Consider the following 19,100-nt stretch of genomic DNA (forward strand, 5'->3'; position numbering starts at 1 on the left):
ATTTCTCTTGAAAATCATAAAAAAAATCAGACTTCCATTATCAGGACATAAAATTCACAGCATCTTCTTGCTATTCATGAACAACAAATATGTCCCAGCTGTCACAAATACAGAGAGAAAGGGCTGTAGGCATAATCCAGACTGGAGACTTGCAGTGCATTCTGATCTCCCAGAATTACTTCCCTTTATTCCACTCTGTCAGTACTTCCGATGTATCCTGCCACTTTTTCTGGACCGAGTCGGACTGAGGCTCAATCGGGTGACCCCTCTTTGCAAATCGGTGCTTTACGTTACAACATGACAAATTTTCTCAGTTTAGAAGTAGGGATTGTTGAGATTTGACCAATCAGAGTTTACCTAAATTGCACTATTTGTTTTCAGATAAGGGCTAGGAACATTAAGTATAGTCTCTCCATTAACAATCTCCAGTTATATTGACAAGTATGTGTTTTCTAACCTCATCGGTTTCTGTATTATATCGATATTGGAAATATATCATTAATCATTCAAATACTTTCAAATATCAGCAGACAGCTGTTATGGAATACTATGACCTGATCAGGAAAGCAATTGGTTGATTTTATAATGATGTGATATATCAAGAAATAGTCCATCTATTAAGTCACTAAGAGTGTTTTTCGTTATTTTCATGTGCTTGCGCAGACTAAGATATGAATATATATCTATGTCTGGGATGCTTTTAATTAAGAAAATGCAAAAGGGCAAGCTTCTGTTTAGGATCTGTATTTGCACCGTAATACAGGTGACATCTGACTATCTAGCTGTCTTATCCAGGTAAATTCACAGTCCAGTTAACTAATAGTGTGGTAAAGTGATAAGCTCGACAGCCAATGGGGGCCGAGAATGGTCACTGCATCAAGTGGCACAAGTTTGGTTGCATTGTCATGACAGCTTACCAGCTGTTTAGTTGTTTAATAGAGTTATGAATGGTCTGCATCTGATTGGATAAGTACATTGGTTTAGCATCTAGTCCACAAATGGGTGAAAACCTATCAAATGAAAGCAAGGAATCTTTATACTGGACCTCTATTGTATCAATGTCAACGTAATAATAATTGTAACTTTACATGAATTCACAGTTTTCTGATGAGTCCCAATTTTGTATACATGTTGACAGAAGGTTCAGACTGTAGACAGCAAGGAGATAGTATAATGTTTTGCGGACTGATTTGCACAGTACGGTACTTGGGTGTAATGGTTTCAGGATGTATTTCGGAGGGGTAGGGTGTAACCTGGACGAGCGCGACTCGCATAGAATGGCACAAACCCATAATATACAATATATACAAGTTTAATACACTATATACACATTATAAATTGTACACACAAATGTAAATATGTACAACTCACTCACTCATTCAAAACACACACACTTTAATAATTACATATGAAACAGTATAGTCTGTCCTCAACGAATCTGGAAAAGAGGTCTGGAAACGTCTCTGGACCGACTAACAACCAGCAATATTCACAGCATCGAACAGTTGCCCATAGGAACGTCTGATGACAAATGTCCAACGGAATTCATAATTAGAGCACAACTGTCCACACAGCATAGCACCTGCCCACACAGGATATCAGAACATCTGTCCACACAGGACATCATAGCATCTGACCACACAGGATATTAGAACATCTGCACGACCATATAGGACATCATAGCATCTGCTCACACAGGACATCATAGCATCTGTCCACACAGGACATCATAGCATCTGTCCACACAGGACTGTAACTGGCGGCTGTCCTGGCCCACATATGACTGTATTCTATATATGTATGTATTCTGACTGTGTCACATTCGTTCCCGCCATCAACATGGGTAGAACGCAAACTGTATTTTGCGTTGGCTAACCCCATATAAGCAATAACTGACTGCCAAAATTTACACCGCTGTTCTCGCTTACATGTATATTTTCCTTCCGGCGAGACTAATTTCAAATATTCGAACTCGGATCCGGAGAATCCGCATTTATAGAATTTACAGCAAATAATTAAGAAAATAAAAGTACAATATTTAGACCAGATAATACCTGATTTCTTTCATCGAATACATGTACAAATAGTTCAGACATTGTTTGATATATACAAAAATGTAAAATATACAAAAGTATGGTTGGGACTGTGACATAGGGACAGAGTGGCACCAGACTTGTGGTAAATGACAATTTAACCATGATTAGATATCAACACTTAATTGTTAAGACAAGTGATTCTACCATCTTAAGATGCCATGGTGTGGGTACCTGAAAGTCTGCGGGTGACCTTTAACAATCCCCTTTTGTCCGGCGTGGTGCTTGTAAACTTTTAACATGTTAGACTTCTAGAAAACTCCTGAACTGATTTTTAATGAAATTTTACAAAAACCTTCCATGGCTAAATTAAAATCTTTTGGTCCCCAATCCCCAGGGGCCTGAAGGGCAGGGCCAAAAAGGGTCAAATTGATTGAAACTGCTAGAATCTTCTTCTCTAATCCTAGGTATGGTAGAATCAAATACTCTTCATGGATGGAAAGGCCTTCAGGCTTAACCAAAGTTGTAAATCTTATGACTACAGGTCTCACATTTCCCCTTGGGATAAGGGCTGTTTGACAATTGTCAATTTATCTTCTTAATATACATAAAGTCGAACCAAATACTCTTCATGGATAGATGTGTCTTACAGTGTTTTACCAAAACTGTATTTTCATGACCTCTTGGTCTCGCATTTCCCCTTGGGAAGGGGGTAAAATTTACTATAGTGTATATTGGAAAATTACATTTTTTTGTTTACTTTCTTTAAGAAATAGTTTAAACTTGGTTAGAAATATCAGTACAAGCTGACAGTTGAATGAGATGCACATATTGACCTCGGCAGACCCCAAGGAATCAAAATTGGGTCAAATTGTCTTATATTTCAAAGATGTTCTACTCTTTTCATTGATTGAAGGCTGTATAACGGAAAATTTAATTTTTGAGTTGAATTTCTTCTAATTCAAACTCGGTGAGAAGCCTTAGCCTGAAACAGCAGTCTAATCCTAGGTATGGTGGAATCAAATACTCTTCATGGATGGAAAGGCCTTCAGGCTTTGCTATGATGTGTACAGTGTAGTTAAAATTATCTTTTTTTCATAACAAAATTATTTCTAGGAAATATTACAATAAGCGTTGTAACTCTTGTAACCGTTTTGTTCAATAGGAAGAGATTCCATTCAACCAATCGCTTCGTAGAACTCTCATGTAGCTGATTAGCTAGGTGTAAGATTTGCAATTGAAATGTTTCGAACATTTGTTTTGTTCTGATCAGTCTTAAAATTGAACAAGCATAACTACACATGAACGAACGATTGCGTATATTGACTTTGTAGTTAAGGCGTTATACAATGGATTTCATTTGGAGCACTGCAACCCAGTGTGGAACCCACATTTCGTCCAACGGTGAAACCATGGAAAACACTAAAAGAAGGACGATAAAAATGCTACTAGGAATGTTCTCCAGAGAGACCAGATAGGAATTTTTAAAATCAGTAACATGTCGGGAAATATAAAATTGTATGAATCTTTTAAAAATAATGACAGAAAAAAAACGGGATCTTGAAGTCACATAATTTATTTCGCCTGAACATCGAAGGAAAAAAAAATATCATTAACATGATCTTTTAAACAGCCAACCAGAAAAAATAGTCATGGAAACAGTAGTTAGGTTTTAGATGTTTGATTATCGACATCATACATGAATAATAAAGCGAATTAAAACAAACATTTAATCACCGAAACGTGATATTCATCAGAATCTTGCTTTCTACAAACATGAGATATCTAGGTTTCGGTCCTCGCTGTTGGCTCCCCGAGCGCCGTTCTGCTGCCATATTTGCTTACCATTAAAGCGTTCATCTTGTATTTGTATAAAAGCAAGATACAATACTTATATTTCAGTTAAGTCGGGTGTTTTTAATATTTCAAACAAATACAAGTCGACAGTTACTAGAATTTGTGCAAGGCTAACAGATTGCATTCAAAATTATCGTCCGACATTTTAAATTGATGTATAATCAAACAGTATGTTCAGGCAAAAGACGATTATACAACACATTAAGATATATAAAACAACATGATTGAAATGTAATAATTGATTTTGTCAATTATCTTTGAATTCTTAATTTAAATTTTCCGACACCTCCGCGGAGGAATAATGTCCATATTCGCTTCGGTCTGGGCTGCAGGCATTTTGAAACTGTGATGGAGTGTGTTTTGTGACCTCTGTCGGTAATCAAGAAGCAATTCTATATCAAAATCGCTCTCAGGACGCTTGGTCTTGTGGAGATTTTAATGCGGTGGAATGTTAATACATTTTGTAGCAGACGACAACATTTCCAAGGTCTAAAGCAGCTATGGAAAACAAAATTGTTCTGAAAGGGATCAAATTGACTCAGATTTCAAAAATCTTCTTCTCAGAACCCAAATTTTATGGCCCCAGGCTCTCACATTTCCCCGTGGAGAGGGGGTAAAGTTTACTATAGGTTATAAAGGAAAAATAGATTTTTCAGCATAATTTGTTTAATTTCCAATGGAAATATTTCAAACTTAGTTAGAATTATGAGTGAAGGATGACGGCATATTGGTATGGCCATATTGATCCTAGCTGACTCCCAAGGGCTGATGGGCGGGTCCAAAAGGGGTCAAATTGATTTAAATTTCACTTTTCACTCAACACCCCGGTATGGTGGATTCAAATGCTCTATATGAATGGAAGCATCTTAAGGTGCTTTAATTACCAAATTAAGTCTCATATTTTTCCCTAGGGAAGAAGTTTACTATAATTTTTATAGAAAAAATTACATTTTTGAGCAGTACATTGGAAAATACTTTGGAAATAACTTTGTAAGAATGATAAATATAGGATGACAGTTTTGATGATATGCATGTATTGACATTGACTTACTATAGTCACAAATTCTTTTTCATGACACTTGAAAGTTACCCTCGAACCTTTATATTCAATATCGTTTATCTCAGGTGACCGTCAAGATCGCTTGGCCCTATGTTAATTCATATTCTGCAAATCTGGGATAAATTTGATTACTTTTATTTACAGTTATGCCGCAACATATATGTGTTTGTCTCAGGTGACCGTCAAGATCGCTTGGCCTAATGTTAATTCATATTCTGCAAATCTGGGATAAATTTGATAACTTTTATTTACAGCTATGCCGCAACATGCATGCGTTTATCTCAGGTGACCGTCAAGATCGCTTGGCCTAATGTTAATTCATATACTGCAAATCTGGGATAAATTTGATTACTTTTATTTACAGCTATGTCGCAACATACATGTGTTTGTCTCAGGTGACCGTCAAGATCGCTTGGCCTAATGTTAATTCATATTCTGCAAATCTGGGATAAATTTGATTACTTTTATTTACAGCTATGCCGCAACATACATGTGTTTGTCTCAGGTGACCGTCAAGATCGCTTGGCCTAATGTTAATTCATATTCTGCAAATCTGGGATTTGACAACTTTTAAACAACATAATGATCCTTAACAACATTAACAAGATCATCAAGATGTAAACTTTTGTTGAAACATCTATTCGATAAATATAATGTTTGATTAGAATTCAGATTTCCTTATCAACTGAACTGGCATGTGTTGATATGATTCCAAATAGAAATGATTCTTTATTGGAAGAGAATACAATAAATAGAATATAAAGAAGATTTTCAAATTCCTGAAATAACCCTTGCGCATTCTAGATTACCATAAGCAGTGAATTAATGTTTCTGGTTCATTATTACAAAAGCTACATAGTGAATTAGAAGAGATTTTCCTCTTAAAAAGAAAGGCATTTGATATGATGTATAATTCTCACCTGAAACCACTGCAACCTTGAACGTTATGAGGTTTTTGAGACTGTAAAGGGAATTTCAAAAATCTTTTCCCATTTAACTTAATCAAAGAATATAAAGATTTTCTCAATTTTTGACTTAAATAATCTTCGAACTCATTCAAGTTTCAGAGATTCCATGAAAGTTTGAAAATCAATAATTTTAAAACCCCCATCCAAATCATGTTGAATAACATCTCTTTTTATCTTATATGGTCCTTAATTCTAAAGAAAATAAAAAATGAGATAACTCAATTTTCTTATACATCACTCTGTAGGGTTTGGTAGAGTAATAAACAGGTAGTTGAGCTGAAATATCAACAAAGATCTTATGACACGTGTAAGACTCTCCACTGACCGCTACTCCTCTTGTTTACATATTGGTTAACAGCTTTGAGAGCCAGTGGTGAAAGGTCAAAATCTAGAACGTGGGCAAAGAGGTCATCGGTCAATGTTGGCGGGGCGCTGTACATTATGCCACGTTGTACTGAAAGAGGATCATCCCGATATACCTGGTGAGTAATTCGTTATTCCTATTCTGAAATGACCACTTCTTGGTAGTATACCGATACCAATGCTACTGTAAATATATATACACAAACCCTTTCGTTTATAACAATGTAATTAATATCGATGTAGGTGAAACAATCGAGCAACTGGTAAGAATGGATGACAAAACGATGCAAGGCTGGCTTAACTGTTGGGAGAAAAAAACTATTCCCTGGCACCACACTGACGTCCACGAAACTATAGAGAAGTATTATGAAATATTGGCAGCGTCACCAACAGCCAAGAACAAAATCTTCATACCACTGTGTGGGAAGACTGTAGATATCAAATATCTGGTAGACCGCGGGAACGAGGTTGTGGGACTGGAAGCTTCCGAAATAGCAGTGAGAGATTTCTTTACAGAACAAAATATCGAATACACCTCGGAGGACGTCCCTGCCGTGAAAGGAAAATTATACCGGTCAAGTGACAAAATGATAAAGATATACTGCTGTGACCTGTTTTTATTTTCTGCTGAAGTAGAATCTGGATTCAGTGGTATCTGGGATCGAGGCTCTATGGTTGCTCTATCACCTGAAGCCCGGAAAAGATATTTCGAGATAATGAAAACACTAACATATCCAGGGATAGGTTACTTGCTCGAAATGCCAGATCGGGATCCCAAAAATGGACCTCCATTTTTTGTTCCGTTTGACGACCTCGAACGAGGATTTGAGCAAAAGTGTAGGGTAACAAAGCTCTTTGCCACGGAAAAATTGCCACCGGGACTGGATGGTGAAAAAATGCCGGACCTGAAAGGCATGGTTGTTTTCCGTCTTGCTTTTCAATAAGAATAACATGTATTTTTACCAGAACATTTATATTCATTTGAGTCGTCTGATGTTTTAAATTCATTTCAATGTTATTTATTTCCATAGCGTATGTTATGTACAATATATGGTAACACAACGCAGTGTTGATAACATTTCATCAACAAAGTCTCGCAGATTTGATTCAAAGAAAATAAAATGAAGAGTCAATCTTTTTTTTAAGTATTGTATAGTGGAGCGGGTTGAAAAATGTGTTCTATTTCTCTGGCATGTCTTACAAACTTTTCGTCGTTGACACCAGTACATAAAAGAAAGTGAATAGTACACTTTAATGCAAATTTATCACCATCATATAAGTAATTCGTCCTGCTACAACTCGTCAGTGATGCTGAGGACCGAAATTGTTTGGCCTATGAAGCGACGGAGAAAAATCCAAATTGATCGAAACATACGTAACAAATTAAATGAAGAGATGGGCTAGTCCCGATACGCAACCTATTTAGTAATTTTCTGTATTGAATGATATCAAAGAACGTTGAGCACATCATGGACCGTGCCGCTATTCGAACGAATTAAATCGTGTAATGCAGGCTACGGACACGATGAGGACAAAAAAATCCACCAGCATTGTCTCTCCTCATCTGTAATATAGAAGACTGTATATAAGAAACACACGTGAATAGAATTTGTAGGGGATAGAAATTAAGAATTAGAATTGGATGTTACGCCACCGACATACTTGCAGGTAAACACAGAGAAGCATTGGTCATGAAAAAGGTGAACGACAACCAAAGGAACTGGATCTTTACATAATATTGATTGCTAACGTGTATTATTGACATTGCATTGTCGTAGGAAGTTGTCAAAATCTTGCGGAGTGAGGTTTGGGTTTGGTTTCTTCGAGAATCCTTAAAAAGTAGAGAATCCTGTAATATTTACGCGAAATTAGTCAGTTACACGCACCAGTCTTCATTTCAATGTATCCATTGTATGCATGGTGTACCATTACAGAATTTGCCAGGTACCATGTAGTACGAAAGTCTGAACGAACCTGACAATGAATGACGCGAATTTCCAAGAAGTTTTGAACATTTGTAATTTGGCCTAATTCGCTGGATGATTGTAATACAGATAACGTTCACTGGAACTACACGGAAATTTCTGTTGGATTTATTTAGATTCTTATTTATTTCTATTCTATACTTGTGTTGTTGGTAGTCACGTCTGCTAAAACGATTCAATGTGTAAATCTAGTTTCTAAACAGAGTGACGTGCTTATTCACCAGACAAATGTGTTGTTCTTTTTACTCAAAGTGCCAGACTCGCTCCGTTATAAATATTTTTTTTCATATTTTATTGACTGGAAATGTTGTTGTATGCTAATAGATAATATATAAATAAAGACTTGTATAAAGTTTCGAACTTGAAATTGAAAGGGTACCGGAGATATCGGTGCCGGAATTAATCTCATTAATCAACACCAGGATATGAATATTGATGAGGAAAAGTCATGCGATACGTTCAGACGCGATCAGAACCAAAACAAAAATGGAGGAAGAGGTGAGTAGTACGTCCATGTGGTATCGCTTGTAAAGAGATTTTACCGATAAATGCAATCAATACTCTATATATCCTGTATGGAAATCATCTAACGTATGTATTGATCACATCTTTCAATGCTTAGATATGATTACGAGATTACGAGAAAAACTACGTCAAAACACGTTTTCTTTCCCGCTTCCCTCGCACGCTTTCTGCCATGGTGGAAGACGGCGGATTTATTTACAGTTCTTTGCGCATGCGTCAGAGGGCAGGACTTCCCGTTTAATTATGAATTAGCACCGAGTCGTTTCGAATTATTTTTTAAAACTATTTATTACGTTAGATTGGTAGCGATTTACTTTAAAATTGCGGTATTACAGGGTTAGTCAGAACTTTTGCTACCCGAGAAAAATAGAAAATCATGATTTTTTTAAAATATAAACTAATATCGGTTGAGGCAGGTCTGGCTCTTTAAATAATTCCAGACAACAAAACAGCCCCATTCCTTGCTATGCAACTTTTGTTTAGAATAAAAGAGGAGTTCAAAATCTGGAACGTGATTTGTTGCGTTATATAGGTCAGACAGGACTCCGTTCACAGGTTCGATTTGTTTGGACTCAGTAACAGCGATTACTCTGACAGCTTAATCAACTCAAGGTACGTAATTTCGAATGACCCATCGTTAAGTTGTTTTGTTTTTCACTTTTATCTCTATACTTCAATATAGTTCATCAAATAATATCGCACCGGCAGAAACCGCGTAATACATTAGAAGTCCCTACCACAGGATAAGTTAACTGCATGTATACGTTTCGTAGTGTTAAACTACTGAGAAAAGTATTTCGTAGCATAGACATTTGTGAATAACCAAACTCTTTCAGTTATTGACAAATATATTAATTGGTTCTGGCAGCCGACTTGAAGCCTTCATAATTCTTCTCCAAATTCAAGCGGTTAATTTACAAAACATTGTAGAATGGAGACAACTCTTGTTTCTCATATAAATCATATAAATATAAATGTAGAACAGATGAAGTGAGTATTCACCAAAATACAACATATACAGTAGATATTATCAAATATACAACATATACAGTAGATATCACCAAAATACAACATATACAGTAGATATTATCAAATATACAACATATACAGTAGATATCACCAAAATACAACATATACAGTAGATATTATCAAATATACAACATATACAGTAGTATTCACCAAAATACAACATATACAGTAGATATTATCAAATATACAACATATACAGTAGATATCACCAAAATACAACATATACAGTAGATATCATCAAATATACAACATATACAGTAGATATTATCAAATATACAACATATACAGTAGATATCACCAAAATACAACATATACAGTAGATATCACCAAAATACAACATATACAGTAGATATTATCAAATATACAACATATACAGTAGATATCACCAAAATACAACATATACAGTAGATATTATCAAATATACAACATATACAGTAGTATTCACCAAAATATAACATATACAGTAGATATCACCAAAATACAACATATACAGTAGATATCACCAAAATACAACATATACAGTAGATATTATCAAATATACAACATATACAGTAGATATCACCAAAATACAACATATACAGTAGATATTATCAAATATACAACATATACAGTAGATATCACCAAAATACAACATATACAGTAGATATTATCAAATATACAACATATACAGTAGATATCATCAAATATACAACATATACAGTAGATATCACCAAAATACAACATATACAGTAGATATTATCAAATATACAACATATACAGTAGATATCACCAAAATACAACATATACAGTAGATATTATCAAATATACAACATATACAGTAGATATTATCAAATATACAACATATACAGTAGATATCATCAAATATACAACATATACAGTAGATATTATCAAATATACAACATATACAGTAGATATCACCAAAATACAACATATACAGTAGATATTATCAAATATACAACATATACAGTAGATATCACCAAAATACAACATATACAGTAGATATTATCAAACATACAACATATACAGTAGATATCATCAAATATACAACATATACAGTAGATATCATCAAATATACAACATATACAGTAGATATCATCAAATATACAACATATACAGTAGATATTATCAAATATACAACATATACAGTAGATATCATCAAATATACAACATATACAGTAGATATTATCAAATATACAACATATACAGTAGATATCACCAAAATACAACATATACAGTAGATATCATCAAATATACAACATATACAGTAGATATCATCAAATATACAACATATACAGTAGATATTATCAAATATACAACATATACAGTAGATATCACCAAAATACAACATATACAGTAGATATTATCAAATATACAACATATACAGTAGATATCACCAAAATACAACATATACAGTAGATATCATCAAATATACAACATATACAGTAGATATCATCAAATATACAACATATACAGTAGATATTATCAAATATACAACATATACAGTAGATATCACCAAAATACAACATATACAGTAGATATCATCAAATATAACACAAACACGGTGACTATCATCAAATATAACACTAGTACAGTGAATATCATTCAATATAACACTTATACAGTGAATATCATCCAATATAACACTTATACAGTGAATATCATCAATTAAGCAACAGATACGGTGAATATCATTCAATATAACACAAATACAGTGAATATCATCCAATATAACACAAATACAGTGAATATCAACAGAAGTACAACATATATATGTATGTTAAAGAGAGACTAGCTGTTTGATGATGTACGAGATTCACGAATTATCATATCATTGAATGAAATCATTTTGTCAAAAAAAATTGATTTTAACCATGTCATACTTTCTCGATATATATATGTGTGTGTGTATTTAAGTACCTGGCCTTATTTGCCATGTACTTTCTCAAGTAAAATAGTTCTTTTGTTCATATTTTGCTCTGGTTTCATTGAATTTAAGTTGGCGGACAATTATGTTGACATGTCGATATTTTTTTAGTTTTCGAAAAAGAGCATTAATTCATTAAGCCTTTCAACCTGATCAATTTTACATCTTGGCGCTCTATCGGCGTTAGAACTAGTATTAATGAAAACCAATGCTACTGTAAATATACATACACAAACCCTTTCGTTTATAACAATGTAATTAATATCGATGTAGGTGAAACAATCGAGCAACTGGTAAAAATGGATGACAAAACGATGCAAGGCTGGCTTAACTGTTGGGAGAGAAAAACTATTCCCTGGCACCACACTGACGTCCACGAAGCTATAGAGAAGTATTATGAAATATTGGCAGCGTCACCAACAGCCAAGAACAAAATATTCATACCTCTGTGTGGGAAGACTGTAGATATCAAATATCTGGTAGACCGCGGGAGCGAGGTCGTGGGACTGGAAGCTTCCGAAATAGCAGTGAGAGATTTCTTTACAGAACAAAATATCGAATACACCTCGGAGGACGTCCCTGCCGTGAAAGGAAAATTATACCGGTCAAGTGACAAAATGATCAAGATATACTGCTGTGACCTGTTTTTATTTTCTGCTGAAGTAGAATCTGGATTTAGTGGTATCTGGGATCGAGGTGCTTTGGGTGCCTTTTCATCTGAAGATCGCAGAAGATATATTGAGATAATGAAAACACTAACACATCCAGGGATAGGTTACTTGCTCGAAGTGGCGGATAGGGATCCAGAGAAAGGACCTCCATTTTTTGTTTCGTTTGACGAACTCGAACAAGGATTTGGGCAAGGGTGTGGAGTAAGTAACCTCTGTACTGTGGAAAAAACACCACCTGGGATGATGGATTTGCCCGTAAATTACGCGGACCTGAAAGGCATGAAAGTTTATCGTCTTACTTTTCAATAAGTTTATCAACAAATACAAAAACTGTAACTTGTTCAAATATATTTATGTTTACCTAAAACTGCATTTAACAAGATTAGAACTTAGTGATAATATAACTAAACGCCATTTACAGATGATAAAATTTCAAAATGTGATCTTTGTTTCAAATATTGTACACGTCATTTGTTATTCCCCACGTTAACCTTATTTTGACAAGGTACCCAAGTAAAACTGTACACGAAATCATAGTGTGACCAAGATGTATGATAAACGAGTTTTAATTCTTGATAGCAGTCACTGCATCGCCAATCTATGGTGTAAATATGTCGTAGTTGATTCAAGTGCCTATTCCCTTTATCTGGATTTTCGTGCAAGAAGTCGATGACTGACTGACAAACTCGCAACACATTATTTCAGAAGATAAAAGTTGATTGAAGTTATCGAAAGGGAAGTTATACTGTCGTTAAAGTGCTCTCATTGAGAAACTTTGTATTTCAATGTGCGATGTGAGCTGGACATGTTTGATACTGTTTGACTGTTGGTTCCGTTGTTGTATACCTTTTTCTCATATGAGAACCTTTCGTTGCTCAATCGGATTGACTATGATTTACATGGCAGATGTCGTCGATGAAGCAGCAGACGCCTATTCTTCCGGAACACCTGGTAATATTCTCTTTGTATTTTAGTAGTCTTCTTGTACATGTTTCTTTTGTTGAATTTGAGTTTGGATTAAAATTATGTTGACATGTTGGATTTTTCTCCTTGTTTCTTGTCTAGCTTGTTGACTTTGAGGTCCTGGATAACTCAGTCGGTGGGGTTATGGCAAACATAACCTCAAATGAAGACAGCAGGTACGATCACAACCCGTAATTGGTTGTGTTTCTCAGGAAGCCGAGACATAGTTGTGTCCTTCACATGCTGCTCTAACTGCCAAGGAATGCATCCGACGAGCATAGCGTATGTTTTTCACTGAAGTAGTCACTGGTAGCTACTACAAACATACCCCTGTCGAAGTGTCAATTAGGAATGAGTGTTTTTGTGGTTGATTAACAACGATACAATATATTACAAACTTAATTAAGACACAAACAAGGCGTTCAAATGCTTTTTCATGTTTCGTACGCAAGTGATGCCATTGGATGAAAGGATATAGCAAATGCTGTCTTGAAGAAAAATATGTATGTTACATTTCTGTTTTATTATTTGTTATTATATCATGAAAATCATCTCTCATTGAATGAGAAGAAGGTATATTTCTTACCTATATCGATATGGTTTGTAAAAGTGAATTAACATTCTTCAGTAGCACAGACACTGAAATCTTAGAGCTAAAACAAGAATTAGACTGCCCTAAACAGCTTTTACTCGTTAGTGATGCCAGAGACATATATAACACATGTGATATATACGTCTCTGGTGATGCTACGTGCCTAAATTGTCAAAACATATGATACGATTAAGGAGGATCCAAATTAGTCGAAACAAATGCCATTAACCAATATGGCGGTGCACTATCCCACAAATTATATAAATTTTGTAACTTTAAATGTTTCATTGTTGACAACCTGATGGTTGTTGTCGGTTCACGCGGGTTTGTGTGTTATTTAGTATACCTATAGTTTGGGTCACTAATCATACAGGTGGTATTCCGGGGTGATCAGCTCGTTCTGCACTATTGTATCTTTACAGCAAGACTAGACTAGGTGGGTATCGTGTAAGCACCTATTTCGAGCAAGTAAGATATAAATATAACTGCGAGACAGAATGAGCTTTCACTGTTCTAGATTAATCACTCCTACATCATGTTAAAGTCAACATGAGGTTGTGTGTTGGTGAGTGTGTAGGGAAGAATTATAATGGTGGTTTTGGCAATCTCGCCCTCTCCCCCAACTTTCCAAGTCAAACGTCGTGTGTTCGTAGTCTATCCTTAATCGTGAAATTATTACAGCGTGCATGCATATTTTACTATTAGGTTAACGTCATACATATTCTGAATAATACAAACTAGTACCATAACTAAAATTTCGTTTTGCAAGGCTGTGTTGAAATGTTTGGAAAATCTTTATTTATGACTAAATCTACTACTGGTGTTAAAAATGTGTGTCTCGCTGCAGTTTTTATGCACATAAAATGTCTTAAAACCCTTTTGTATCCATTCAAAAACGTATCGTTTTACCTGCGATATCGTCAAAACCATCATATAAATCGCCCCTATGTCAACATTATTACCCGTCCTGTCCTAATGTTCACCTAAACACGATGTCTAAGCACCAGACCTTCCAAATTATGCTGCAAATATCGTCTTTCTGTGACCTAACTACAATCATGATAGCTGTTGAAAACGAGAACAAAATCGGTCTAAAATCTTTAATCATTGAACAACATATTTTTCAGTCTTTCGGTTGCCAAAAAAAAAAAGAACAAGTATTTTTATATAATTTACATTTGTTCAAATATCATTAGCTAAATACATAATTCATTTGTTATTTGGAGATTCCGTAAAAGAAAACAAAAATTGGCTGAAGGACCATATTTAAAATGGAGGCATTTGAAACGTTACGAAATTCAACTGTGCTAGAGAGAAAATTATCATTTATGTCATGTAAAATTGTGACGAAAAAGGACTTTACCGTTGCAAGAACTACGTAAATTGACATCAATGAAAATGAAATGACGAATGATTGTTTGCAAAACAATAGAAAAGCAGCATAGCCGACAATCTGCGTGTTTAGTGGTGGTTTCGAAAATTAAAAAGAACAAACAAAATATAATATAATGTTACTTGTCCTCCCTTCTCGGCCTCCGAACTTTTTCACGCTCCAAAGCAGATGAATTGGGATATGCAACCTACATGATTCATGGTAGTCCACACCTTTACAATAATAACGTAGGATATACACAGTTAATATCGGCCTCGTCACGGTATACTGATGTCGTCGTAACAAACATCATCGATATTAGGAGACTGTCGAGCATCCGAATAATTTACCATCGAAACCTTCTTTGCTGTGTATTTTATAAAGTGTTAATATATTAATATATACCGGATATTAGAACTTGGTTCACATTGAATTTTGATTATGTTGATATAAATCCAGCAAACAAACGCCCAAAGTGTCTTGTTACAAGAGTTTTACATGCAGCCCCCGTCGAACATCGCGAATTGTGGCGATGTTAAACCCAAATACACTCTGCATATGAATCACTCTACATTATGCCCTAAAATTGTTACCAGACTTCTACAAATGCCATTATATTGTCAATTATCTGGCATCAAAATCAAAATAACCCCATGTTGGCTCTCATTTATCGTTAATAGGAACAAAACATGCAGTGGTTTTGAAGGACTGTGCAAATCTGGAACAAGAAAGGTGCACCTTTCAATGCAATAGCTGAAGTAAGATAGTTAAAACAAACCAATAAGCATGAATCTACATGGGATAAAGAAACAAACCCTCGTTTTACATGCTAAGCACTCGTCAATTATTATATCAGATTGTACAAAAGTCACGTGAACAAACAATATCAGCGGGGAAAGGCAGACAACTAAAGGTGGTTTGTCAAATACGGATAATTGTTGTCCGTAAAAGTAATTGTGTCTGTATTTTTCTTAAGGTCTAAACATACGTACCAGTGAGAGTGAAATGGATGCCGATGAGATGCAGGGCTGGCTAAACTGTTGGGAGAAGGACACAGCACCTTGGCACATTCATCATGTACACGAAGCTATAGAGAAGTATCATGAAATATTGGCAGCGTCACCAACAGCCAAGAACAAAATCTTCATACCTCTGTGTGGGAAGACTGTGGATATCAAATACCTGGCAGACCGCGGGAACGAGGTTGTGGGACTGGAAGCTTCCGAAATAGCAGTGAGAGATTTCTTTACAGAACAAAATATCGAATACACCTCGGAGGACGTCCCTGCCGTGAAAGGAAAATTATACCGGTCAAGTGACAAAATGATCAAGATATACTGCTGTGACCTGTTTTTATTTTCTGCTGAAGTAGAATCTGGATTTAGTGGTATCTGGGATCGAGGCTCTCTGATTGCTATGTCACAAGCAGACCAGAAAAGATACATTGGCCTTATAAAGACACTAACATATCCAGGAATTGGTTACTTGCTTGAAATGCCTGATCGTGATCCGAACATTGGTCCTCCATTTTCTGTTCCACTTGATGTTCTCGAGACAGGATTCGGACCAGGTTGCAGAGTTGTTCAATTGTCAGAAGTGGTAAAAAATCCACCGGAGTTTCTCTCCATGCCTGGCGTGAAAGGAAACCACGTCTATCGTATTTCCTTTCAATAAGACTATTAAATACATGGCAGGCTGTCCTATGTACTATTGATTAATACATCAATGTCTATTACCATTGTATATACATAACTTTTTATATATTCTATTCATTAATACAGTAGTTATACATAAGACATTATATACAATTAGAAAATTGGAAAAACACCAGATATCGACGTTATTTAACTAGCTTAAGCCGAAATACATCAATACGTAATATATAACAGCACAATTAAATGCACCTCCTCTGTCTAATTCACAACGTTGCCTTGTGTAAGTTTGCATCTTTCAATTGTAACTCTTTTGCGCAAAATAAAGGAAAGATTTTGAGGTAAACTAATCAAAAAGTGTTTTTATCAGTTGCTATTCAATACTCCAACCACTAACTTAGGTTTAATTACCTCGGTTCCATCATTAAAAAGTCCACGTTTAGGTGATCCAGGTCTCAACGTGTGGATACATTTCACACAAGAAAGGCTCATGACTACTTATTTGATTTTTTTTCAGTCAAAAATATGTCCATAACCAATAACAAAGGCCTTACACCAAACCAAAGACAGTCGACGTTGACATTTAGTGTTTGTTTTTCAGTTGTTTTCGTCAAAAAGATAATTAAGTATGTGTACTAGACTTCCTTACCAGAGGTAATCAAATCGTAACCGTACGGCAAGCACATTCAGACACTTCAGGCCTGTCGTGACAAATCCTATTGGCGCAGAGGATTGGACCAGTAGTAGAAGATATCTACATTTTGGATTTTACGAATAAAAACCTACCAAAATGTCTTGATGCTTGTAACTTAAAGCAACTAATCTTATATGCATACTTTAAACAAATCTACTTTTTATCGTGTCTATTTATTTCCATTAGGTGTCGGTGGCGGACGATGTCGTCTGATCAGATCCAAGGATGGCTTAATAACTGGGAAAGTGACTGTACACCATGGCACATGACAGACGTACACGAAGGTTTGGCTAGGTACTATCAAATGTTGGTAAACAAGACTTCTGTCCATAATAAAATATTCATTCCTCTATGTGGAAAGTCTGTGGATATTAAATGGCTTGCCGATCGCGGGAACGAAGTGGTAGGAGTAGAAGCTTCTGAAACAGGTTTGATGGAATTCTTTGTCGAGCAAAACGTAAAGTATTCTGTGGAAAGCGCTCCTTCTGTTGATGGAAAGCTTTTTCGGTCCCACGACAATAAAATTCGACTTTACTGCTGTGATATTTTTCATTTCACTAGCGATGTAGAATCCGGTTTCAGCGGGGTGTGGGATCGAGGTTCAATAGAGGCTCTTGAGCCCGAGGACAGGAAAAAATACATAGATCTGATGAAAACTCTAATTGGCCCGGAGACAGGCTATTTAACAGAGATCGTTGAACGTGATCTTGGCAAAGGACCGCCGTTTTGTATTACAGTAGATGAACTCCGAGCAGGATTTGGCCCAGGATGTGAGGTCAAGAAATTGATGACCACTACAAAACTGCCTCCATACGCCTTTCATGTTCCTGACTTAATTGGTTTTAATGTTTTTTCTATTTCGTATCGCTGAACTGGCTATATTTTATATAGATCTAAATGTGACGATATTGGTCTGCAAAGCATTGCTGACTTAAACCATATTGTAGCACTTCACATAAAACTAACGATATACTAAACATGTATGCAAATGCTGAACATAAAGCAATTACAATGCAACCAACATATATGTAGCATATTTTGTTATTTATATACACAAAAACATAATACACCCTGAAAACTACACGAAAATACCGAAATGTTAACAAAATATTTACTCAAACTCAAGATGGATGAAACGAGGGCAGAAATGTGAACAAAAGAAATTTTAACGAGGAGTTCCTGGAAAACGGTTTGTGGAGAGTAAACCATTCGAAATGATAAACGCCTACTGTTTTATCTTCAACAACTTTCATGTAAACTTTCGTCAGTCCAAGTAAGCTACATCACGTTTCAAAAGAGAATCAGGTATACAACGAAACCAGTAGGTATTCTATTGAACATCAGATATGTTCAACTTCATATCACAAACCGACATAAAATATGTCCTCATAGTCTTCATCAATCTCTCTCGA

General features: G+C 35.4%; 3 protein-coding genes across 4 annotated transcripts; all 3 read left to right on the top strand.

Moving 5' to 3' along the window:
- Positions 1-6,550: 6,550 nt before the first annotated feature.
- Positions 6,551-7,225, top strand: LOC132563878 (thiopurine S-methyltransferase-like). Its single transcript, XM_060228640.1, has one exon. It carries the CDS (start codon positions 6,551-6,553, stop codon positions 7,223-7,225), a length of 675 nt encoding a protein of 224 aa, XP_060084623.1.
- Positions 7,226-12,043: 4,818 nt separating this feature from the next.
- Positions 12,044-12,724, top strand: LOC132563853 (thiopurine S-methyltransferase-like). The gene has a single exon (XM_060228608.1). It carries the CDS (start codon positions 12,044-12,046, stop codon positions 12,722-12,724), a length of 681 nt encoding a protein of 226 aa, XP_060084591.1.
- Positions 12,725-14,344: 1,620 nt separating this feature from the next.
- On the top strand, positions 14,345-18,715 carry LOC132563871 (probable thiopurine S-methyltransferase). 2 transcript variants are annotated; one of them, XM_060228632.1, is made up of 2 exons: positions 14,345-14,406; positions 17,875-18,715. In XM_060228632.1, the coding sequence occupies exon 2, from the start codon at positions 17,891-17,893 to the stop codon at positions 18,557-18,559; it is 669 nt and encodes a 222-aa protein (XP_060084615.1). In that variant the 5' UTR covers positions 14,345-14,406; positions 17,875-17,890; the 3' UTR covers positions 18,560-18,715. The 2 variants fall into 2 exon arrangements, with proteins under 2 accessions (XP_060084615.1, XP_060084614.1); XM_060228631.1 differs by lacking the exon at positions 17,875-18,715 and adding an exon at positions 16,319-17,321 and having other exon boundaries at positions 14,353-14,406.
- The last annotated feature ends 385 nt before the right edge of the window (positions 18,716-19,100 follow it).

The sequence above is a fragment of the Ylistrum balloti genome, unplaced genomic scaffold (assembly GCF_031769215.1).
Source record: "Ylistrum balloti isolate Yb309-2 unplaced genomic scaffold, AGI_CSIRO_Ybal_v1 Utg371890, whole genome shotgun sequence".
NCBI classification, from domain to species: Eukaryota; Metazoa; Mollusca; class Bivalvia; order Pectinida; family Pectinidae; genus Ylistrum; species Ylistrum balloti.